General features: G+C 53.0%; 1 protein-coding gene across 1 annotated transcript in view; it reads left to right on the forward strand.

Annotated features, from left to right (window-relative positions):
• The window catches only part of dcst1 (DC-STAMP domain containing 1), a 50,817-nt gene extending 34,461 nt beyond the window's left edge, over positions 1-16,356 (forward strand). Inside the window, exons 13-16 of the mRNA XM_070868489.1 lie at positions 3,387-3,503; positions 5,946-6,088; positions 9,106-9,219; positions 15,916-16,356. Coding sequence (XP_070724590.1) covers positions 3,387-3,503; positions 5,946-6,088; positions 9,106-9,219; positions 15,916-16,167 — 626 coding nt within the window. The 3' untranslated portion in view covers positions 16,168-16,356. The remainder of the gene's footprint in view (positions 1-3,386; positions 3,504-5,945; positions 6,089-9,105; positions 9,220-15,915) is intronic.
• The last annotated feature ends 8,080 nt before the right edge of the window (positions 16,357-24,436 follow it).

A 24,436-nucleotide genomic window follows, 5' to 3' on the forward strand; every position in this document is an offset into this window, starting at 1 on the left:
CGGAGGGGCAGTACTGAGGGAGCGTCGCACTGTCGGAGGGGCAGTACTGAGGGAGCTCCGCACTGTCGGAGGGGCAGTACTGAGGGAGTGCTGCACTGTCGGAGGGGCAGTTCTGAGGGAGTGCCGCACTGTCGGAGGGTCAGTACTGAGGGAGCTCCGCACTGTCGGAGGGGCAGTACTGAGGGAGCGCCGCACTGTCGGAGGGGCAGTACTGAGGGAGCGCCGCACTGTCGGAGGGGCAGTACTGAGGGAGCGCCGCACTGTCGGAGGGGCAGTACTGAGGGAGCTCCGCACTGTCGGAGGGGCAGTACTGAGGGAGCGCCGCACTGTCGGAGGGGCAGTACTGAGAGAGCACCGCACTATTGGAGGGGCAGTACTGAGGGAGCACTGCACTGTCGGAGGGGCAGTACTGAGGGAGCGCCGCACTTTCGGAGGGGCAAATCTGGTGGATGTGGACTGGTTGTACCTCTGCTCGAGGAAGAAGTGGCGCGCCCTCAGGCCACCCTGGGGGGGGGTGGGGGGGGATGGAAGTGTCGAGGGATTGGACGTGCGTGGTGAAAAGGAGACGGCTGGGGCCGGGAAACTGGAAGCTGTTAAAGTGACGGAGGGCGTCGGAGGAGTCGCGGATGTCGGTGTGAAGAGAGTGGACGAGGGGAGAAAAAACAGTCGAGATCTTGAAGAAATAAGTTCTGCGGGGCAAGAAGAGGCTGAAACGATGGGTCTACCGGGGCAGTCCTGTTTGTGGATCTTGGGAAGGAGATAGAAGCGGGCTGTGCGGAGTTGGAGAACTATGAGGTTGGAGGCTATGGGGAGAGGATCTCCAGAGGCGATGAGGCCAGTGACGGTCTGGTAAATGATGGCTTGGTGTTTGGTCGTGGGGTCATGTTCCAGGTGGTCAGGGGGAAAGTAGGAGGAGGTGTCAGAGAGTTGGCGATCAGGCTCTGCAAGGTAGAGGTCGGTCCGCCAACCAATGACAGTGCCACGCTTGTCAGCAGGTTTCATGACCAGTCTTGTGCCTCGTGCAATCTAGTAATGACTCCACGAGGTAAGGTGTTGTACTTGAACTGTTGTGACCTGAGTTCATTTGTTGCAGCCCCTGAGTGAGGGCGGGCTCCCGTTTATACCTGGTTACCTGCGGTGTGCAGGTGACCCCTAGGTCTCCACCAGTTGCACCCTCTGGTGGTGCAAGCTTCGTGCATACAGTGTGACGGTACATCCAGTAGCCTTATGTAACTGTACAGGGGGTCTACCGATATTAGACATGCACAACAACAAGGTTGGGTTTGGATCTGAGCGAGCGGAGTGCTGAAAGTTCAGAGGGAGGTCGGTTGGAGTGAGTGAGGGGAGCCGAGAAATTGAGACGGCCAATGTCCCGTCGGCAATGAAGAGGTCTGGAGAAGGCAAGAGGGAGGGGCCCAGGTAGAGCGAGAATTCTGAACCCGGGAGAAAGGGTCAGCTGTGCGGGGAGGCGGGAGGGGAAGACTCCTGGCCGAAGAACTGAGCACGGAAGCGAAGGTGGCGGACAAAGAGCTCAGCGGCGGTGCCGAGCTCGAAATTCATTGAGGCGCGGGGGGAGGTAAGGGGATGAGGCTCGAGCCTTTGCTGAGGACTGATCGTTCGGGGGGGGTCAGGGAGGGGAAGGTCAGAGGGGATAGGATAGTGAAAACACGGCAAGGGGGTGCGATTGGAAGAAGGAATGGGATCGGAGGCAAGTGTTGGGGAAGAAGGTTCTGAGGGGCATTGGTGTCCAAAAGTTGTTGGCGTTGGCGTTCACGATCCTTGACATCTGAAAGGAAAGAGGTTTTTGGTTAACGCGCCGGATGAGTTGAAGGGTGAAATGGAACTGGGGACCAGGACAGCTCTGAGATAGAGTGAGTCACTGCTGCTGAAGAGGGAGGGCGAGAGCGTGCGTGTGATGGTGCACCGCGTCGAGCGTGGATCCCAGGAGGCGGGCGAGGGCAGTGATTGGAGGAACGCTGAATATCTCGGCGGTATCTGTAATCCCGGGCGGATCCGAAACCGGAGGGGTGGAATTACCATTGGAATCCACGCGGATTAAGTCCGAGCCGGAGACAGACGCCGAGGAAAGAGACGTGGCTGTGAAAGCGAGTCCTGGTGGATACTTGATCAAACACGAGAGGCGAAACCGAAAACAAAGACGATGAGCAAGATAAAAGAGACAAATGGAAATCCCGTCTGAGCAGAACTTCTACAAGGTGGGCACTCTTCGAAGAGAAGAGGCAGTGAATTAAATGCTAATACAAAAGATAAATACTGCGGCTGATGGAATCTGAAATGAAAACTCCTGGATACATTTTTGTTGGGTCAGTGTATTAAGGGTTATGGAACCAAGGCGGGTTGATGGAGTTGAGATACAGATCAGCGATGATCTAATTGAATGGCGGCACAGGCTCGAGTGGTTGAATGGTCTCTTCCTGTTCCTCTGTCTTGATGTTCCTAAGTCCTATTAACCCTAGAGATGTGGACCATGTACAGTAGACACCTCAAGTCGCTGGAGAAATACCACCAACGATGTCTCCGCAAGATCCTGCAAATCCCCTGGGAGGACAGACGCACCAACGTTAGCGTCCTCGACCAGGCCAACATCCCCGGCATCGAAGCACTGACCACACACTCGACCAGCTCCGCTGGGCAGGGCCACATTGTCCGCATGCCCCCCCAGACACGAGACTCCCAAAGCGAGCGCTCTACTCGGAACTCCTTCACGGCAAACGAGCCAAAGGTGGGCCGAGGGAACGTTACAAGGGACCACCCTCAAAGCCTCCCTGATAAAGTGCAACATCCCCACCGACACCTGGGAGTTCCTGGCCCAAAGACCAGTCCGCCCTAAGTGGAGGAAGAGCACCCGGGAGGGCGCTGAGCACCTCGAGTCTTGTCGCCGAGAGCGTGCAGAAACCAAGCGCAGGCAGCGGAAGGAGCGTGCGGCAAACCAGTCCCACCCTCCCCTTCCCTCAACCACTGTCTGTCCCACCTGTGACTGGGACTGTGGCTCTCGTATTGGATTGTTCAGCCACCTAAGGACTCATGTTAAAAGTGGAAGCAAGTCTTCCTCGACTCCGAGGGACTGCCGATGATGGTTCTCCGATGTATTCCTGTTGTGTATGCAATAACTCAATAGACTGAAGACTGTAAACTCCGAATAGGTACAAACCAGGCTCTACTTTATTTGGGCCCAAAGTGATTACTTTACAAGATGGCTGGCCTTTTATACCTGGGCTGCAGACACGTGCGTACAGCCCAATGACCTCCGACAGTGGCGCCACCTGGTGGCTAGTAAAACCGAGCATACATACATGACAGCTCCATTGACCCGATTGTTCCGACGTTCCGATGTGTTGACCCTATTGACCCTCTGTTTTCGGTAGAGAGCCATCACCTCGAGATCGCGGTTGGTGGGACGTCCATTTTGGCCAATCTGATCCGCAGAGCTGTGTCCGCCTTCAACACCACTGTCAACGTGAAGGTGGAGTCCAACAACTTGCGTAAGTGAGAATCGCTTGTCCGCGGTGAGAACACGCTGGGTAGCGGGGTTGCGGGCGGCAGAGCAAAGGGTAAGGCCCCCTCCCGGTGCACGGCAGGACCTGCGCTGGCTCACACCAAGTTTGGCGTTTCAAGGCCTGTCAATTACTGCAATGATATCATCAGAGGCGATCCCTCGAAGCGAGGATGACTTGCTTCCACGCCAAAAAGGGATGAGTTCACAGGTGTTTCAATGAAGGGCCTAATATTCCGGATCCCGAACTACATCCTGAAGGGTGGAAGATGCCTGTGGGTGGATTTTGTTAACGTGGGGTGACCGTTGCACACCAGCCACCACACGGGCTTGACAGAGCGAGGTCTTGGTCCAGGGGCAAGGGTTAACCAGGACGACTGGAGACCTGCTCTGCTGCACGGACCTAGTGCGCTCACATATCGCACAGTGTGGGCTGGGCCCGTGCTGCCCCTGGGCCCCCGCCTCTCCTGGGCCCCGAACTTGCGCCTCTCCCGGGCCCCGATCACGTCCCTCTACAATCTCTCGCCGCTTCTTCGCCCCTCCTGCTGTGCCTGCCCGCACTGCATAGAAACATAGAAAATAGGTGCAGGAGTAGGCCATTCGGCCCTTCGAGCCTGCACCGCCATTCAATATGATCATGGCTGATCATTCACCTCAGTACCCCTTTCCTGCTTTCTCTCCATACCCCTTGATCCCTTTAGCCGTAAGGGCCACATCGAACTCCCTCTTGAATATATCCAACGAACTGGCCTCAACAACTTCCTGTGGTAGAGAATTCCACAGGTTCACCACTCTCTGAGTGAAGAAGTTTCTCCTCATCTCGGTCCTAAATGGCTTACCCCTTATCCTTAGACTGTGACCCCTGGTTCTGGACTTCCCCAACATCAGGAACATTCTTCCTGCATCTAACCTGTCCAGTCCCGTCAGAATTTTATATGTTTCTATGAGATCCCCTCTCATTCTTCTAAATTCCAGTGAATATAAGTGAATATAGTCGATCCAGTCTCTCTTCATATGTCAGTCCTGCCATCCGGGAATTAGTCTGGTGAACCTTCGCTGCACTCCCTCAATAGGATATACTTGCCATAGAGGGAGTGCAGTGAAGGTTCACCAGACTGATTCCTGGGATGGGGGGGATTGAGCAGACTGGGCCGATATTCTCTGGAGTTTAGAAGAATGAGAGGTGATCCCATTAAAACATACAAAATTCTTACAGGGTAGATGCAGGGAGGGTGTTTCCCCCGGGCTGGGGAGTCTAGAACCAGGGGTCACACAGTCTCAGGATAAGGGCTCGGCCATTTAGGACTGAGATGAGGAGGAATTTCTTCACTCAGAGGGGGGTGAATCTTTGGGATTCTCTGCCCCAGAGGGCTGTGGAGGCTCAGTCATTGAGTATATTCAAGGCTGAGATCGATAGATTTTTGGATATGAAGGGAATCGAGGGATCGGGCGGGAAAGTGGAGTTGAGGTCGAAGATCAGCCACGATCTTATTAAATGGCGGAGCAGGCTCGAGGGGCCGAATGGTCGACTCCTGCTCCTATTTCTTACCTTCTTAGGTGAATTGAAGACTCAGGGATGAGAGGAAGTCCACACTTTTGAGGTCCTAGGAAGGGCGATTTGGATTCAGAGAAGGTGTGATGAGTCTTGAATTTGGATAACAAGAGTTGGAAAGGTCATTGGAGCAATGGCTACCCTCCAGTCCCCTAACTCTCCCATCGAAGCCCATCCCTCCCGTCCCCTAACCCTCCCATCGAAGCCCATCCCTCCAGTCCCCTAACTCTCCCATCGAAGCCCATCCCTCCAGTCCCCTAACTCTCCCATCGAAGCCCATCCCTCCCGTCCCCTAACCCTCCCATCGAAGCCCATCCCTCCCGTCCCCTAACCCTCCCATCGAAGCCCATCCCTCCAGTCCCCTAACTCTCCCATCGAAGCCCATCCCTCCAGTCCCCTAACTCTCCCATCGAAGCCCATCCCTCCAGTCCCCTAACCCTCCCATCGAAGCCCATCCCTCCAGTCCCCTAACTCTCCCATCGAAGCCCATCCCTCCAGTCCCCTAACTCTCCCATCGAAGCCCATTGCTCCCATCCCCTAACTCTCCCATCGAAGCCCATTGCTCCCATCCCCTAACCCTCCCATCGAAGCCCATCCCTCCAGTCCCCTAACTCTCCCATCGAAGCCCATTGCTCCCATCCCCTAACCCTCCCATCGAAGCCCATCCCTCCAGTCCCCTAACTCTCCCATCGAAGCCCAGTTGGGGAACTATGATCACAAGTCCAATCATCGCAATAGGTTTGGAGCAATGACCCCCAATCACTGAGATGAGCCGGGACAGGAAACCAGGGTCCTTGACCCCCAATCAGACCCCGTTATAGTGCCGTTTGAAGTCTGAAATCAAGATGAACGGGGCTTTCTTTGTGTCTGTTTTTTCAGATTGCCTACCGGTACCTCACAAGATATCGAGAGACGACATAGTCCTCTCTACAGTACCCATGCTCGGGCTGGTTCTCTTCTGCTTCATGCAAGTGTACAGCTTCAGGTTACGCCGAGTCATAGCTGCCTTCTGTTTCCCGAAGGTAAACCCGTCTCCTATACTCCTGAAGATGCCTGGTCCACTCACGTTAGGCTCGCACAAATGTCCTTTTCAATAAAAAAACACACATTTATCTTCCACTTCCCATAAACTTCTACACCCCTCCCTATCTCTGTAACGTCCTCCAGCCCCGACACCCCTCCCTATCTCTGTAACCTCCTCCAGCCCCTACACCCCTCCCTATCTCTGTAACCCCCACCAGTTCCTACACCACTCCCTATCTCTGTAACCTCCTCCATCCCCTACACCCCTCCCTATCTCTGTAACCCCCACCAGCTCCTACACCCCTCCCTATCTCTGTAACCCCCTCCAGCCCCTACACCCCTCCCTATCTCTGTAACATCCTCCAGCCCCTACACCCCTCCCCATCTCTGTAACCTCCACCAGCTCCTACACCCCTCCCTATCTCTGTAACCCCCTCCAGCCCCTACACCCCTCCCTATCTCTGTAACCCCCACCAGCCCCTACACCCCTCCCTATCTCTGTAACCTCCTCCAGCCCCTACATCCCTCCCTATCTCTGTAACATCCTCCAGCCCCTACACTCCTCCCTATCTCTATAATCTCCTCCAGCCCCATCACCCCTCCCTATCTCTGTAACCTCCTCCAACCCCCGAGATCTCTGCGCTCCTCTAATTCTGCCCCCTTGAGCATCCCCCGATTTCCATCGCTCCACCATCGGCGGCCGTGCCTTCAGCTGCCTGGGCCCCAAGCTCTGGAACTCCCTCCCTAAACCTCTCCGCCTCTCTCTCCTCCTTCGAGACGCTCCTTAAAACCCACCTCTTCGACCCAACTTTGGGTCGCCTGTCCCTAATATCTCCTTCTGTGGCTCGGTGTCAAATTCTGTTTGATATTCGCTCCTGTGAAGCGCCTTGGGACGTTACACTACGTTAAAGGCGCTATATAAATGCAAATTTTTGTTTATGGCCCATCACTAGCTGTCCTGAAGGGGAGCAAGAGTCAAGCACCTAGTGTGGAACTGAAGCCTTACGTAGGCCCAGATTTTTTGAACTGTTGTAATGTGAGAAACGTGGCAGCCAATGTGCGCACAGCAAGCTCCCACACACAGCGATGTGATAATGACCCAGATCATCTGTTTTAGTGATGTTGGTTGAGGGATAAATATTGGCCCCAGGACACCGGGGAGAACTCCCCCTGCTCTTCTTCCAATAGTGACCCCGGGATCTTTTACATCCACCCGAGAGGGCAGACGGGGCCTCGATTTAATGTCTCATCCGAAAGACGGCCCCTGCGACAGTGCGGCGCTCCCTCAGTACTGTCCCTCCGACAGTGCGGCGTTCCCTCAGTACTGTCCCTCCGACAGTGCGGCGCTCCCTCAGTCCTGTCCCTCCGACAGTGCGGTGCTCCCTCAGTCCTGTCCCTCCGACAGTGCGGGGCTCCCTCAGTACCGCCCCTCCGACAGTGCGGGGCTCCCTCAGTACCGCCCCTCCGACAGTGCGGTGCTCCCTCAGTACCGCCCCTCCGACAGTGCGGCGTTCCCTCAGTACTGCCCCTCCGACAGTGCAGCGCTCCCTCAGTACTGCCCCTCCGACAGTGCGGCGCTCCCACAGTACTGTCCCTCCGACAGTGCGGCGTTCCCTCAGTACTGTCCCTCCGACAGTGCGGAGCTCCCTCAGTCCTGTCCCTCCGACAGTGCGGTGCTCCCTCAGTCCTGTCCCTCCGACAGTGCGGGGCTCCCTCAGTACCGCCCCTCCGACAGTGCGGCGTTCCCTCAGTACTGCCCCTCCGACAGTGCGGCGTTCCCTCAGTACTGCCCCTCCGACAGTGCGGCGCTCCCTCAGTACTGCCCCTCCGACAGTGCGGCGCTCCCTCAGTACTGCCCCTCCGACAGTGCGGCGCTCCCTCAGTATCGCCCCTCCAACAGTGCGGCAGTCCCTCAGTACTGCCCCTCCGACAGTGCGGCGCTCCCTCAAAACAGCACCTCTGACAGCGCAGTGCGGCGCTCCCTCAGGACTGCCCCTCCGACAGTGCGGAGCTCCCTCAGTACAGCCCCTCCGACAGTGCGGCGCTCCCTCAGGACTGCCCCTCCGACAGTGCGGAGCTCCCTCAGTACAGCCCCTCCAACAGTGCGGAGCTCCCTCAGTACAGCCCCTCCAACAGTGCGGCGCTCCCTCAGTACTGCCCCTCCGACAGTACGTTGGGAGCAGATTCAATCGGGACTTTCAAACGGGGGAATTGGGTAAATACTGGAAGGGGGCAAATGTGCCGGGCTGTGGGGAAAGAGCAGCGGGGGAGTGGGACTGATTGGATCGCTCTGTCACAGCACGGGCTCCATGGGCCCAGTGGGATCCTCCTGTGCTGTAGGTTTCTCGTGCTTGTTTTCAAACCTCTTCATGGCCCACCCTCCCCATCACCGTTACCTCCTCCAGCCCCGACACCCCTCCCTATCTCTGTAACCTCCTCCAGCCCCTACACCCTCCCTATCTCCGTTACCTCCTCCAGCCCCTACACCCCTCCCTATCTCCTTTACCTCCTCCAGCCCCTACACCCCTCCCTATCTCTGTAACCTCCTCCAGCCCCACAACCCCCCGAGATCTCTGCGCTCCTCTAATTCTGCCCTCCTGAGCATCCCTGATTATAATCGCTCCACCATCGGTGGCCGTGCCTTCAGCTGCCTGGGCCCCAAGCTCTGGAACACCCTCTCTAAACCTCTCCGCCTCTCTCTCCTCCTTTAAGATGCTCCTTAAAACCGACCTCTGTGGCTCAGCTTTTGGTCACCTGCGTTAATTTCTCCTTATGCGGCTCGATGTCAAATGTATCTGTTTTGTCTTGTAACACTGCTGTGAAGCAGTTTGGGACGTTTCACTACGTTTTAATACGCGATATGAATACAGGTTGTGTGTTGTTCCGATGCTCGAGGCCGGTTTTGCCTTGTCACTGTGACCTTTAAGTTGGCCGTGATTGGAGACGGCTCCCGTTGAATGTTGGCACCCCGCCGCGACCTGCTGTCTCTGATTGGCTCTCCACCCTTGCCTTGCAGCGGGAGAAGATGCGAGTGCTGTTCCTGTACAACGAGTACCTGCGCAAGCGGATCTCGTACAGCGAGACCCAGCGCAAGAAAATCATCATGATGGCGCGCAAGAAGGAGTTGTGGGTAAGCTCACTCCCGGGTATCCGTTATTTTATATATAAACCCCTTGAACCCCTCGATTAGATTCCAGCCTGTAACTCACTCCCGGGTATCCGTTATTCTATATATAAACCCCCAAACCCCTCGATTAGATTCCAGCCTGTAACTCACTCCCGGGTATCCGTTATTCTATATATAAACCCCCAAACCCCTCGATTAGATTCCAGCCTGTAACTCACTCCCGGGTATCCGTTATTCTATATATAAACCCCCAAACCCCTCGATTAGATTCCAGCCTGTAACTCACTCCCGGGTATCCGTTATTCTATATATAAACCCCCAAACCCCTCGATTAGATTCCAGCCTGTAACTCACTCCCGGGTATACGTTATTCTATATATAAACCCCCGAACCCCTCGATTAGATTCCAGCCTGTAACTCACTCCCGGGTATCCGTTATTCTATATATAAACCCCCGAACCCCTCGATTAGATTCCAGCCTGTAACTCACTCCCGGGTATACGTTATTCTATATATAAACCCCCGAACCCCTCGATTAGATTCCAGCCTGTAACTCACTCCCGGGTATCCGTTATTCTATGTATAAACCCCCCCGAACCCCTCGATTAGATTCCAGCCTGTAACTCAATCCTGGGTATCCGTTATTCTATATATAAACCCTCGATTAGATTCCAGCCTGTAACTCACTCCCAGGTATCCGTTATTCTATATATAAACCCCCGAACCCCTCGATTAGATTCCAGCCTGTAACTCACTCCCGGATATCCGTTATTCTATATATAAACCCCCCGAACCTCTCGATTAGATTCCAGCCTGTAACTCACTCCCGGGTATCCGTTATTCTATATATAAACCCCCCGAACCCCTCGATTAGACTCCAGCCTGTAACTCACTCCCGGGTATCCGTTATTCTATAGAAACCCCCCCCCCCCCCGAACCCCTCGATTAGATTCCAGCCTGTAACTCACTCCCGGGTATCTGTTGTTCTATATGTGAACCCCTCGATTAGATTCCAGCCAGTAACTCACTCCTGGATATCCGCTATTCTATATATAATGCCCCCCCCCCCGAACCTCTGGATTAGATTCCATACTGTAACTCACTCCCGGGTATCCGTTATGCAAAGATGTTTAAGTTGCGTACAGTTCTATTGGGGATACGCTGACTGGTGAATTGGAATTCAGGAGAATGAGAGGTGATCTTATCGAAACGTATAAGATTATGAGGGGGCTTGACAAGGTGGATGCAGAGAGGATGTTTCCACTGATGGGGGAGCCTAGAACTAGGGGACATGATCTTAGAATAAGGGGCCGCCCATTTAAAACTGAGATGAGGAGGAATTTCTTCTCCCAGAGGGTTGTAAATCTGTGGAATTCGCTGCCCCAGAGAGCTGTGGAAGCTGGGATATTGAATATATTTAAGATAGAGATAGACAGTTTCTTAAATGATAAGGGGTTATGGGGAGCATCAGGGAAGTGGATCTGAGTTCATGATCGGATCAGCCATGATCGTATTAAATGGCGGAGCAGGCTCGAGGGGCCGTATGGCCGACTCCTGCTCCTATTTCTTATGTTCTTATGCTCTTATCATCATCATCATCGGCGGTCCCTCGAACGAGGATAACTTGCTTCCACAAGAGTTCACAGGTGTTTCAATGAAGGACCCGATGTTCCAGTCCTGAACTCCAGTTGAGGGGGTGGAAGGTGCCTGTGGGTGGATTTTTTTAACGTGGGGTGACCGTTGCACACCAGCCACCACACGGGCTTGACAGAGCGAGGTCTTGGTCCAGGGGCAAGGGTTAACCAGGACGACTGGAGACCTGCTCTGCTGCACGGACCTAGTGCGCCCACATATCGCACAGTGTGGGCTGGGCCCGTGCTGCCCCTGGGCCCTCGCCTCTCCTGGGCCCCGTCCCCTCATCCGCCGCTCCTCCGCCCCGATCTCCTGCTGCTTTTCCACACCAAACATTCGCCGATCTCCCGTCACGATCACCCACCAAATCCCATCTATAAGAACATAAGAATTAGGAACAGGAGTAGGCCATCTAGCCCCTCGAGCCTGCTCCGCCATTCAATAAGATCATGACTGATCTGGTCGTGGACTCAGCTCCACTTACCCGCCCTCTCCCCATAATCCTTAATTCCCTTCTTGCTTAAAAATCTATCTATCTTTGACTTGCAAATATTCAATGAGCTAGCCTCAACTGCTTCCTTGGGCAGAGAATTCCACAGATTCACAACCCTCTGGGAGAAGACATTTTTTCTCAACTCGGTTTTAAATTGGCTCCCCCGTATTTTGAGGCTGTGCCCCCTAGTTCTCGTCTCCCCGACCAGTGGAAACAACTTCTCTGCCTCTATCTTGTCTATCCCTTTCATTATTTTAAATGTTTCTATAAGATCACCCCTCATCCTTCTGAACTCCAACGAGTAAAGACCCAGTCTACTCAATCTATCATCATAAGGTAACCCCCTCATCTCCGGAATCAGCCGAGTGAATCGTCTCTGTACCCCCTCCAAAGCCAGTATATCCTTCCTTAAGTAAGGTGACCAAAACTGCACGCAGTACTCCAGGTGCGGCCTCACCAATACCCTGTACAGTTGCAGCAGGACCTCCCTGCTTTTGTACTCCATCCCTCTCGCAACGAAGGCCAACATTCCATTTGCCTTCCTGATTACCTCATCACGCCTCCGTCCCGATTATGTTCTTATCAGAAAATAAGAACATAAGAAATAGGAGCAGGAATAGGCCATTCGGCCCCTCGAGCCTCCTCCGCCATTTAATACAATCATGGCCGATCTGATCGTGGACTCAGATCCACTTCGACCGATATGTTGAGGAGCCAACCAGGGAGCTGGCCATCCTAGACTGGGTCGTGTGTACTGAGAAGGGACTCATTAGCAATCTTGTTGTGCGAGGCCCCTTGGGGAAGAGTGACCATAATATGGTAGAATTCTGTATTAAGATGGATAGTGACACAGTTAATTCAGAAACTAGGGTCCTGAACTTAAGGAAAGGTAACTTTGATGGTATGAGACGTGAATTGGCTAGAATAGACTGGCAAATGATACTTAAAGGGTTGACGGTGGATAGGCAATGGCAAACATTTAAAGATCACATGGATGAACTTCAACAATTGTGCATCCCTGTCTGGAGTAAAAATAAAACGGGGAAGGTGGCTCAACCGTGGCTAACAAGGGAAATTAAGGATAGTGTTAAATCTAAGGAAGAGGCATATAAATTGGCCAGTAAAAGCAGCAAACCTGAGGACTGGGAGAATTTTATAATACAGCAGAGGAGGACAAAGGGTTTAATTAGGAGGGGGAAAATAGAGTATGAGAGGAAACTTGCTGGGAACATAAAAATTGACTGCAAAAGCTTCTATAGATATGTGAAGAGAAAAAGATTAGTGAAGACAAACGTAGGTCCCTTGCAGTCGGACTCAGGTGAAGTCATAATGGGGAACAAAGAAATGGCACACCAGTTAAACAAATACTTTGGTCTGTCTTCACAAAGGAAAACACAAATAACCTTCCGGAAATACTAAGGGTCCGAGGATCTAGTGAGAAGGAGGAACTGAAGGAAGTCCTAATTAGACGGGAAATTGTGTTAGGGAAATTTATGGAATTGAAGGCCGATAAATCCCCGGGGCCTGATGGTCTGCATCCCAGAGTACTTAAGGAAGTAGCCCTAGAAATAGTGGATGCATTGGTGATCATTTTCCAACAGTCTATCGAGTCTGGATCAGTTCCTATGGACTGGAGGGTAGCTAATGTCACACCACTCTTTAAGAAGGGAGGGAGAGAGAAGGCGGGTAATTATAGACCGGTTAGCCTGACATCAGTAGTGGAGAAAATGTTGGAATCAATTATTAAAGATGAAATAGCAGCACATTTGGAAAGCAGTGACGGGATCAGTCCAAGTCAGCATGGATTTATGAAAGGGAAATCATGCTTGACAAATTTTCTGGAATTTTTTGAGGATGTAACTAGTAGAGTACACAGGGGAGAACCAGTGGATGTGGTGTATTTGGACTTTCAAAAGGCCTTTGACAAGGTCCCACACAAGAGATTGGTGTGCAAAATTAAAGCACATGGTATTGGAGGTAGTGTACTGACGTGGATAGAGAACTGGTTGGCAGACAGGAAGTAGACAGTCGGGATAAACGGGTCCTTTTCAGAATGGCAGGTAGTGACTAGTGGGGTGCCGCAGGGCTCAGTGCTGGGACCCCAGTTATTTACAATATATATTAATGATTTGGATGAGGGAATTGAATGTAATATCTCCAAGTTTGCAGATGACACTAAGCTGGGTGGCGGTGTGAGCTGTGAGGAGGATGCTAAGAGGCTGTAGAGTGACTTGGACAGGTTAGGTGAGTGGGCAAATGAGTGGCAGATGCAGTATAATGTGGATAAATGTGAGGTTATCCACTTTGATGGCAAAAACAGGAAGGCAGAATATTATCTGAATGGTGACAGATTAGGAAAAGGGGAGGTGCAACGAGTCCTGGGTGTCATGGTACATCAGTCATTGAAAGTTGGCATGCAGGTACAGCAGGCGGTGAAGAAGGCAAATGGTATGTTGGCCTTCATAGCTAGGTGATTTGAGTATAGGAGCAGGGAGGTCTTACTGCAGTTGCACAAGGCCTTGGTGAGGCCTCACCTGGAATATTGTGTTCAGTTTTGGTCTCCTAATCTGAGGAAGCACGTTCTTGCTATTGAGGGAGTGCAGCGAAGGTTCACCAGACTGATTCCCGGAATGGCAGGACTGACATTTGAGGAGAGACTGGATCGACTGGGCCTGTATTCACTGGAGTTTAGAAGGATGAGAGGGAATCTCATAGAAACATATAAAATTCTGACGGGATTGCACAGGTTCGATGCAGGTAGAATGTTCCCGATGTTGGGGAAGTCCAGAACCAGGGGACACAGTCTAAGGATAAGGGGTAAGCCATTTAGGACCAAGATGAGGAGAAACTTCTTCTCTCAGAGAGTTGTTAACCTGTGGAATTCCCTACCGCAGAGATTTGTTGATGACTGTTCATTGGATATATTCAAGAGGATGTTAGATGTGGCCCTTACTGCTGAAGGGATCAAGGGGTATGGAGAGAAAGTCGGAAAGGGGTACTGAGGTGAATGATCAGCCATGGTCTTATTTAATGGCGGTGCAGGCTCGAAGGGCCGAATGGCCTACTCCTGCACCTATTTTCTATGTTTCCCCACCTGCTCCCCGTAACCCCTTATTCCCTTATCGTTTAAGAAACTATCTGTCTCTGTCTTAAATTTATTCAATGTCCCGGCTTCCACAGCTCTCTGAGGCAGCGAATTCCACAGATTTACAACCCTCTGAGAGAAGAAATTTCTCCTCATCTCAGTTTTAAATGGGCGGCCCCTTATTCTAAGACCATGCCCCCTAGTTCTAGTCTCCCCCATCAGTGGAAACATCCTCTCTGCATCCACCTTTTCAAGCCCCCTCATAATCCTATATGTTTCGATAAGATTTCCTCTCATTCTTCTGAATTCCAATGAGTAGAGGCCCAACCTCCTCAACCTTTCCTCATAAGTCAAGCCCCTCATCTCCAGAATCAACCGAGTGAACCTTCTCTGAACTGCCTCCAAAGCAAGTATATCCTTTTCTAAATATGGAAACCTAAACTGCACGCAGTACTCCAGGTGTGGCCTCACCAATACCCTGTATAACTGTAGCAAGACTTCCCTGCTTTTATACTCCATCCCCTTTGCAATAAAGGCCAAGATTCCATTGGCCCTTCCTGATCACTTGCTGTACCTGCATACTATCCTTTTGTGTTTCATGCACAAGTACCCCCAGGTCCCGCTGTACTGCGGCACTTTACAATCTTTCTCCATTTAAATAATAACTTGCTCTTTGATTCTTTTCTGCCAAAGTGCATGACCTCACACTTTCCAACATTATACCCCATCTCCCAATTTCTGCCCACTCACTTAGCCTGTCTATGTCCTTTTGCAGATTTTTTGTGTTCTCCTCACACATTGCTTTTCCTCCCATCTTTGTATCGTCAGCAAACCTGGCTACGTTACACTCGGTCCCTTCTTCCAAGTTGTTGATATAGATTGTAGATAGTTGGGGTCCCAGCACTGATCCCTGTAGCACCCACCAGCTACTGATTGCCAACCCGAGAATGAACCATTCATCCCGACTCTCTGTTTTCTGTTAGTTAGCCAATCCTCTATCCATGCTAATATTGTAGTGTATAGAAGAACTCCACGAGGCTGAGTACTGTGAGCTAAACTTAGTGTGACCTTCGTGTTATGTATCGTGAAAGAGACAGACTGAACACTGTGAGCTCAAAGTAAAGTGTGACCTTAATCTTTTCGTGCAGGTCTCCAGAGTGCCTCTCCAACCTGTGAGGCCTCCTTAAATACCTGTGCTCCCAAGGGATTATGGGATCTCTTGGGACTCCAGGGGATGAGCCCTCTGGTGGCTGTACGGAGTAAATACAAGTTTACATACAACTCCAGAGTGCCTAAACAACACGGCAGCCAACCTTTTCTCCTGGCCCTGCACGTGTGTGCAGGTGACCATTAGGACTCCGACAGTCGCGACCTCCGGTGGCCCGTATTACATAGATACATACTTAACAAATACATTACCCCCAGGCCCGTGAGCTTTTGTCTTGTGCAGTAACCTGTTCTGACGTTAACTCGCTTTCTCTCTTCGCAGCAACTGCGTGGCGTGGCAGGGACTCTGCACCACCTCCTGCCCTGCCTCCGGAGGTTTGTCCGCAAGCGATGCCTGGTGTGTAATGAGGGCCGCACGGAGACCTCCTACCTCTGCCCCAACCCCGGCTGTGGATCCATGTACTGCCGGGCCTGCTGGAGGGACGTGAAACGTTTCTGCTTCGCTTGCATGCCCTTTGAGGAGTTTGTGTCGGAGGCCAGCGACACGGAGAATGATGCAACCTACGGAAAATGATGCAGCCCGTTGTCAACTCAGCTTCTCTTTCCCCCCCCGCCCCCCATTTCTCCGAGGGGCTGGGGCCAATGGTGCATTAGCGACCAAAGACATTGATGTAATTACTCGCCTAATTAGTCCGGGCCGATCCTTGTCCACGGACATTGGCTCCCGGTTAGGCAATGACATCGATTGTAAAATTCTCATCCTGGTGTTCAAATCCCCTCCTCACCCCCCCCCCCCCCCCCCCCCATCCCTATCTCTAAACTCCTCCAGCCCCTACACCCTCCCTATCTCTAAACTCCTCCAGCCCCTACACCCCTCCCGATCTCTGTAACCTCCTCCAGCCCCTACACCCTCCCTATCTCTAAACTCCTCCAGCCCCTACACCCTCCCGATCTCTGTAACCTCCTCCAGCCCCTACACCCCTCCCGATTTCTGTAACCTCCTCCATACCCTACACCCCTCCCTATCTCTGTAACCTTCTCCAACCCCTACACTCCTCCCTATCTCTGTAACCTCCTCCAACCCCTACACTCCTCCCTATCTCTGTAACCTCCTCCAGCCCCTACACCCCTCCCTATCTCTGTAACCTCCTCCAGCCCCTACACCCCTCCCTATCTCTGTAACCTCCTCCAGCCCCTACACCCCTCCCTATCTCTAAACTCCTCCAGCCCCTACACCCTCCCGATCTCTGTAACCTTCTCCAACCCCTACACCCCTCCCTATCTTTGTAACCTCCTCCAGCCCCTACACCCTCCCGATCTCTAAACTCCTCCAGCCCCTACACCCTCCCTATCTCTAAACTCCTCCAGCCCCTACACCCTCCCTATCTCTAACCTCCTCCAGCCCCTACACCCTCCCTATCTCTAAACTCCTCCAGCCCCTACACCCTCCCGATCTCTGTAACCTCCTCCAGCCCCTACACCCCTCCCTATCTCTGTAACCTCCTCCAGCCCCTACACTCCTCCCTATCTCTGTAACCTCCTCCAGCCCCTACATCCCTCCCTATCTCTGTAATCTCCTCCAGCCCCTACACCCCTCCCTATCTCTGTAACCTCCTCCAGCCCCTACACTCCTCCCTATCTCTGTAACCTCCTCCAGCCCCTACATCCCTCCCTATCTCTGTAACCTCCTCCAGCCCCTACACCCCTCCCTATCTCTGTAACCTCCTCCAGCCCCTACACCCCTCCCTATCTCTGTAACCTCCTCCAGCCCCTACACCCCTCCCTATCTCTGTAACCTCCTCCAGCCCCTACACCCCTCCCTATCTCTGTAACCTTCTCCAACCCCTACACTCCTCCCTATCTCTGTAACCTCCTCCCGTCCCTACACCCCTCCCTATCTCTGTAACCTCCTCCAGCCCCTACACCCCTCCCTATCTCTGTAACCTCCTCCAGTCCCTACACCCCTCCCTATCTCTGTAACCTCCTCCAGCCCCTACACCCCTCCCTATCTCTGTAACCTCCTCCAGCCCCTACACCCCTCCCTATCTCTGTAACCTCCTCCAGTCCCTACACCCCTCCCTATCTCTGTAACCTCCTCCAGCCCCTACACCCCTCCCTATCTCTGTAACCTTCTCCAACCCCTACACCCCTCCCTATCTTTGTAACCTCCTCCAGCCCCTACACCCCTCCCTATCTCTGTAACCTCCTCCAGCCCCTACACCCCTCCCTATCTCTGTAACCTCCTCCAGCCCCTACACCCCTCCCTATCTCTGTAACCTCCTCCAGCCTCTACACCCCTCCCTATCTCTGTAACCTCCTCCAGCCCCTACACCCCTCCCTATCTTTGTAACCTCCTCCAGCCCCTACACCCCTCCCTATCTCTGTAACCTCCTCCAGCCCCTACACCCCCCCCCCTATCTCTGTAACCTCCTCCAGCCCCTATAGCCCTCTGAGATAAGATCATAATAGGAGCAGGAGTGGGCCATTTGGCCCCTCGAGCCTGCTCCGCCATTCAATAAGATCACGGCTGATCTGATCTTGGCCACTTTCCCTGTCCGCTCCCCATAACCCTTGACTCCCCTGTATTTCTGCCTTAAATATGTTCAATGACCCAGCCTCAAACCCTGCGCTCCTCCAATTCTGGCCCCTTGAGCATCCCTCGATTTCCATCGCTCCACCATCGGTGGCCGTGCCTTCAGCTGCCTGGGCCCCAAGCTCTGGAACTCCCTCCCTAAACCTCTCCGCCTCTCTCTCCTCCTTTAAGACGCCCCTTAAAACCGACCTCTTTAACCCACTTTTGGTCGCGTGTCCCGAGTATCTCCTTCTGTGGCTCGCTGTCAAATCTTGTCTGATAACGCTCTGGGGCCTGGGAGATTGAAGCATCTGGGGACGTATTGCTACGTTAAAGGCGCTATACAAATTCACGGTATTGCTGTTTCGGAATTGCCCTCTGTGCGACCTCAACACAGAGGTGAGACATCTACCCCGTGTATTTAACCACAATTATTTCTCCCGTTAATTGGTCAATTGTTTAACAGGAGCTTCCCCGATCAGACAGGGTGAGGGAGGGGTCTATATTCATTCGAAGATGCGACGGACCGAGAAGACTTTGTCCAACAGCATGCATGTAAAAGTCTTCGGGGGAAACATCCGATGCAACTCGCCAAGGGATTGATGACGTTTCCCTGTGTGTCAGTTTTTAAATTCACCACCCTCGGGCTTGACGGGATGTGGAGCAGGGTTTTCACCGGCTATGAAGGCCCGAAACCAAGGCCCAGGTCAAGGGAGTGTGACCAGGGCCTGCGTTGTGAAGTCTTGTCTGCAGCTGCTGGAAGATTCATTGGAAGTCTCGGTAATTCATGCCTGCCCCACATGGAGAGGATCTGCGGAGAAAACGGACCGCTCTTTGATCATTAAACTGGCTTTCGTTCCGGCCGCCATCTTGGAGATTTCCCGGCAGCCCGCTTGACAACAGGTCAAGGGTGCATGCAAAACTGGATGGGGTTTAACTCTAGTAGGAAGAGCTGTCCTGTTTAGCATGGGGAATGGGGCCTGGGAGAATGGGATTGGGTACCCGTAGCAACCGGGGGAATGGGGCCTGGGACATTAGGATTGGTTACCTGTAGCAATCGGGGGAATGGGGCCTAGGACATTGGGATTGGTTACCTGTAGCAACCGGGGAAAATGGGATGGGTTTGTTACCCATAGCAACAGGGGTCTGTGAGAATGGGATGGATTGGTTACCCATAGCAACCGGGGGAAATGGGGGCCTGGGAGAATGGGATGGGTTCCGTTACCCACAGCAACCGGGGGGAAATAGGGCCGAGGAGGGAAATTTCTATTTGTTCGGGGGCTGTGGGGCATCACTGGTGAGACCGTATTCCAAGCTGGTCGCGGGGCCTTCCCCGTGAACCGACGCAAGCCTTGTGGCATTGGGGTCGTCGTTGCGGTTATCCGGTGTGTCGAGGGGGGCGGTGGGGGGGCGACCGAGCCGGGAAGGAGGGGTAAAGGCCGGGTTACCCGTAGCAACCAGGCGAAATGGGGCCGGGTGGGGGGGGAGGGTGGGATGAGGGGGATTGTGTGAACGGGAGTGGGTGGGGGTGGAAAGGAGAATGGCAACCGGGGGAATGGGGCCTGGGAAAATGGGATTGGTTACCCATAGCAACCGGGGGAATGGGGCCTGGGAAAATGGGATTGGTTACCCATAGCAACCGGGGGAATGGGGCCTGGGAGAATGGGATGGATTGGTTACCCATAGCAACCAGGGAAAATGGGGCCTAGGAGAAATGGGATGGGTTTGTTACCCATAGCAACGGGGAAAACAGGGGCCTGGGAGAATGGGATGAGTTCCGTTACCCATAGCAACCGGGGGAATGGAGCCTGGGAGAATGGGATGGATTGATTACCCATCGTAACCGGGGGAATGGGGCCTGGGAAAATGGGATTGGTTACCCATAGCAACCAGGGGAATGGGGCCTGGGAGAATGGGATGGATTAGTTATCCATAGCAACCGGGGAAATGGGGCCTAGAAGAATGGGATGGATTGATTACCCATAGTAACCGAGGGAATGGGGCCTGGGAGAATGGGATTGGTTACCCATAGCAACCAGGGAAAATGGGACTTTGGAGAATGGGACGGGTTTGTGACCCATTGCAACAGGGGCCTGGGAGAATGGGATGGATTGGTTACCCATAGCAACCAGGGGGAGTGGTGCTTGAAAGAATGGGATGGATTGGTTAGCCAATAGCAACGGGGGAAGCTAGCTTTTGGCCTTTCCGTCTTAACCTCCGCGGTGAACATTTAGGCAAGACGTATAAATCCCGGGATGGGAAGGCAGTCCAGGAAGCTCCTGTTAAAAACAACCCCCCCAGCCCGTGTTTTGTCCACATTTAAGAGGAGGCCCGAGATCCCTTCTTTGACGGCTGATAATTCAAACCGAACGCTTTGGACCATGAAGTTAAACACCAAGAAGGCGAATTTCAACAGAAATATGAACTAACCCCCTGCCCTTGAGACTCGGAGGAGCTGAAGAGCACCTCTGAGAGAAACAGGGGTGGCAAACACCTCCCACCCTCCCCCCAAAAAAATATTTAGGCATTCTCTCAAAAACTGCACCCCACACACGCCTGACCTTGATCCCGCCCGGTCAACACACAGGCCAGTTGGCGGGAGGTGATCGACAATCTCTTCCCAGCTTCCTGACACCACAAGAAAAGAAACGGGGCCTTAAAACTGTAAGCCTGGGCCCCGAGACTGGGGAAGGTGGGGATCCACAGACTGTGTCTGTCCGTGAGGAGCACACCAATCCACCTCCGGGCCCCAAGGTGTGTGTTACACGTTAAAGGTTAGTGAATAAACCTGAGGTTTGTTCCCAAGCGAGTCTTTTGTCTTTTTTACACGTGTTTGCACATATATGTGAGTGAGTGTGTGAATGTGACTGAGACAGTGTGTGAGTGTGTGTGTGTGAGTGTGTGAATGAGATAGTGTATGAGTGTGAGTGTGAGAGTGTGAGTAGGTGTGTGTGTGAATGAGACAGTGTATGAGTGTGAGTGTGTGAATGAGACAGTATGAGTAGGTGTGTGTGTGAATGAGACAGTGTATGAGTGTGTGAGTAGGTGTGTGTGTGAATGAGACAGTGTATGAGTGTGTGAGTAGGTGTGTGTGTGTGAATGAGACAGTGTATGAGTGTGTGAGTAGGTGTGTGTGTGAATGAGAGAGTGTATGAGTGTGTGAGTAGGTGTGTGTGTGTGAATGAGACAGTGTATGAGTGTGTGAGTAGGTGTGTGTGTGAATGAGACAGTGTGTGAGTGTGTGAGTAGGTGTGTGTGTGAATGAGACAGTGTATGGTGTGAGTGTGAGTGTGTGAGTAGGTGTGTGTGTGAATGAGACAGTGTATGAGTGTGTGTGTGTGAATGAGACAGTGTGAGAGTGTGAGTAGGTGTGTGTGTGAATGACAGTGTATGAGTGTGTGAGTAGGTGTGTGTGTGAATGAGACAGTGTATGAGTGTGTGAGTAGGTGTGTGTGTGTGAATGAGACAGTGTATGAGTGTGTGAGTAGGTGTGTGTGTGAATGAGACAGTGTATGAGTGTGTGAGTAGGTGTGTGTGTGTGAATGAGACAGTGTATGAGTGTGTGAGTAGGTGTGTGTGTGAATGAGACAGTGTGTGAGTGTGTGAGTAGGTGTGTGTGTGAATGAGACAGTGTATGGTGTGAGTGTGTGAGTAGGTGTGTGTGTGAATGAGACAGTGTATGAGTGTGTGTGTGTGAATGAGACAGTGTGAGAGTGTGAGTAGGTGTGTGTGTGAATGAGAGTGTATGAGTGTGTGAGTAGGTGTGTGTGTGAATGAGACAGTGTATGAGTGTGTGAGTAGGTGTGTGTGTGAATGAGACAGTGTGTGAGTGTGAGAGTGTGAGTAGGTGTGTGTGTGAATGAGACAGTGTATGAGTGTGTGAGTAGGTGTGTGTGTGAATGAGAGAGTGTATGAGTGTGAGAGTGTGAGTAGGTGTGTGTGTGAATGAGACAGTGTATGAGTGTGTGAGTAGGTGTGTGTGTGTGAATGAGACCGTGTATGAGTGTGTGAGTAGGTGTGTGTGTGAATGAGACAGTGTATGAGTGTGTGAGTAGGTGTGTGTGTGAATGAGACAGTGTGAGAGTGTGTGTGTGTGTGAGTGAGTGTGTGATTCTACATTTGCACGGGTGTGTTTGTGGGTGAATGTTCTGACGAAGGGGCATCGATCTGAATCGTTAACTCTGTTTCTCTCTCCATAGATGTTGCCTGACCCGCTGAGTGTTTCCGGCATTTTCTGTTTTTATTTCAGATTTTCAGCATCCGTGGTGTGTTCTTGCTTTTGTATAGGTGTGTGTGCGTATCCCCACTCCAGAGACTTGAGCCCATTATCCAGGTTGACGCTCCTAGTGCCTGTACTGAGGGAGAGCCGCACTGTCGGAGGGGCAGTACTGAGGGAGCGCCACACTGTCGGAGGGGCGGTACTGAGGGAGTGCCGCACTGTCGGAGGGGCAGTACTGAGGGAGCGCCACACTGTCGGAGGGGCGGTACTGAGGGAGTGCCGCACTGTCGGAGGGGTAGTACTGAGGGAGCGGCGCACTGTCGGAGGGGCAGTACTGAGGGAGCGGCGCACTGTCGGAGGGGCAGTACTGAGGGAGCGCCGCACTGTCGGAGGGGCAGTACTGAGGGAGCGCCGCACTGTCGGAGGGGCGGTACTGAGGGGGCGCCGCACTGTCGGAGGGGCGGTACTGAGGGGGCGCCGCACTGTCGGAGGGGCCGTCTTTCGGATGAGACGTTAAACCGAGGCCCCGTCTGCCCTCTCGGGTGGATGTAAAAGATCCCGGGGCCACTACTGGAAGAAGAGCAGGGGGAGTTCTCCCCGGTGTCCTGGGCCCAATATTCATCCCTCAACCAACAGATGATCTGGGTCATTATCACATCGCTGTTTGTGGGAGCTTGCTGTGCGTATATGGTCTGCCGCTTTCCCCACATTACAGCAGTGCTTTCCTGGCTGCGATGTGCTTTGGGTCGTGCTGAGGTGGTGAGTGGAACGACAGAAATGCACGGTTCCTTTTTTCCCGACCGGGGAGCGAGGGGCTTTGCTCGGTCAAGCTGCGGACTGCGAGGCACCACGCTACGCAATCAGCGGTGGTTGGGCGAACGACTGGGAAACGACAGGCCCTGCTTGCTGCTGGGACCGAGGAGGAGGCCCCAAGCCCTGTCCACCCCTCCCGCTTCCTCATCAGCCGAACGGGAGGCAGAGCTTCCATTCCTGCGTCGCAATTAATAAAACTCCCCACTGCCGATCCGGCGGCTTGCAAATTGTTGACACAAGTGACTCACTGGAACAGGAAATGGCTGGATCTGTGCGGAGCGAGCTGAGCCCAGGAGTAAGGGGCTACCACTGGGGGCAGGGATTGCACAAGTCCTCGACTGTGTCATAAATTCCAGGGCGCCAGCAGCACCAGCTTGCATTTGTATAGCGCCTTCAACGTCCCACCGAGGTATCACAGGTCTCACTGCAATTGTACAGGGCCCTGGTGAGACCGCACCTGGAGTATTGTGCACAGTTTTGGGAGCAGGAGTCGGCCATTCGGCCCCTCGAGCCTGCTCCGCCATTCAATACGATCACGGCTGATCCGATCATGGACTCAGCTCCACTTCCCTGCCCACCCCCTTATCCCCTTATTGGTTAAGAAACTGTCTATCTCTGTCTTAAATATATTCAATGTCCCAGCTTCCACAGCTCTCTGAGGCAACGAATTCCACAGATTTACAACCCTCTGAGAGAAGAAATTCCTCCTCATCTCAGTTTTAAATGTGCGGCCCCTTATTCTAAGCTTATGCTCCTTACCTGATACCACACCTGGAGTACTGTGCGCAGTTTTGGTCTCCTTACCTAAGGAAGGATACACTTGCCATTGAGGGAGTGCAGCGAAGGTTCACCAGACTGATTCCTGGGATGGGGGGATTGTCCTATGAGGAGAGATTGAGCAGACTGGGCCGATATTCTCTGGAGTTTAGAAGAATGAGAGGTGATCTCAGTGAAACACACACAATTCTGACAGGGCTCGACAGGGTAGATGCAGGGAGGGTGTTTCCCCCCGGGCTGGGGAGTCGAGAACCAGGGGTCACACAGTCTCAGGATAAGGGGTCGGCCATTTAGGCCTGGGATGAGGAGGAATTTCTTCACTCAGAGGGTGGTGAATCCTTGGAATTCTCGGCCCCAGAGGGCTGTGGAGGCTGGGTCATTGAATATATTCAAGACAGAGATCGATAAATGTTTGGATATTAAGGGAATCGAGGGATCGGGCGGGAAAGTGGAGTTGAGGTC

This window comes from Pristiophorus japonicus, chromosome 30, assembly GCF_044704955.1.
Source record: "Pristiophorus japonicus isolate sPriJap1 chromosome 30, sPriJap1.hap1, whole genome shotgun sequence".
NCBI lineage: Eukaryota > Metazoa > Chordata > Chondrichthyes > Pristiophoridae > Pristiophorus > Pristiophorus japonicus.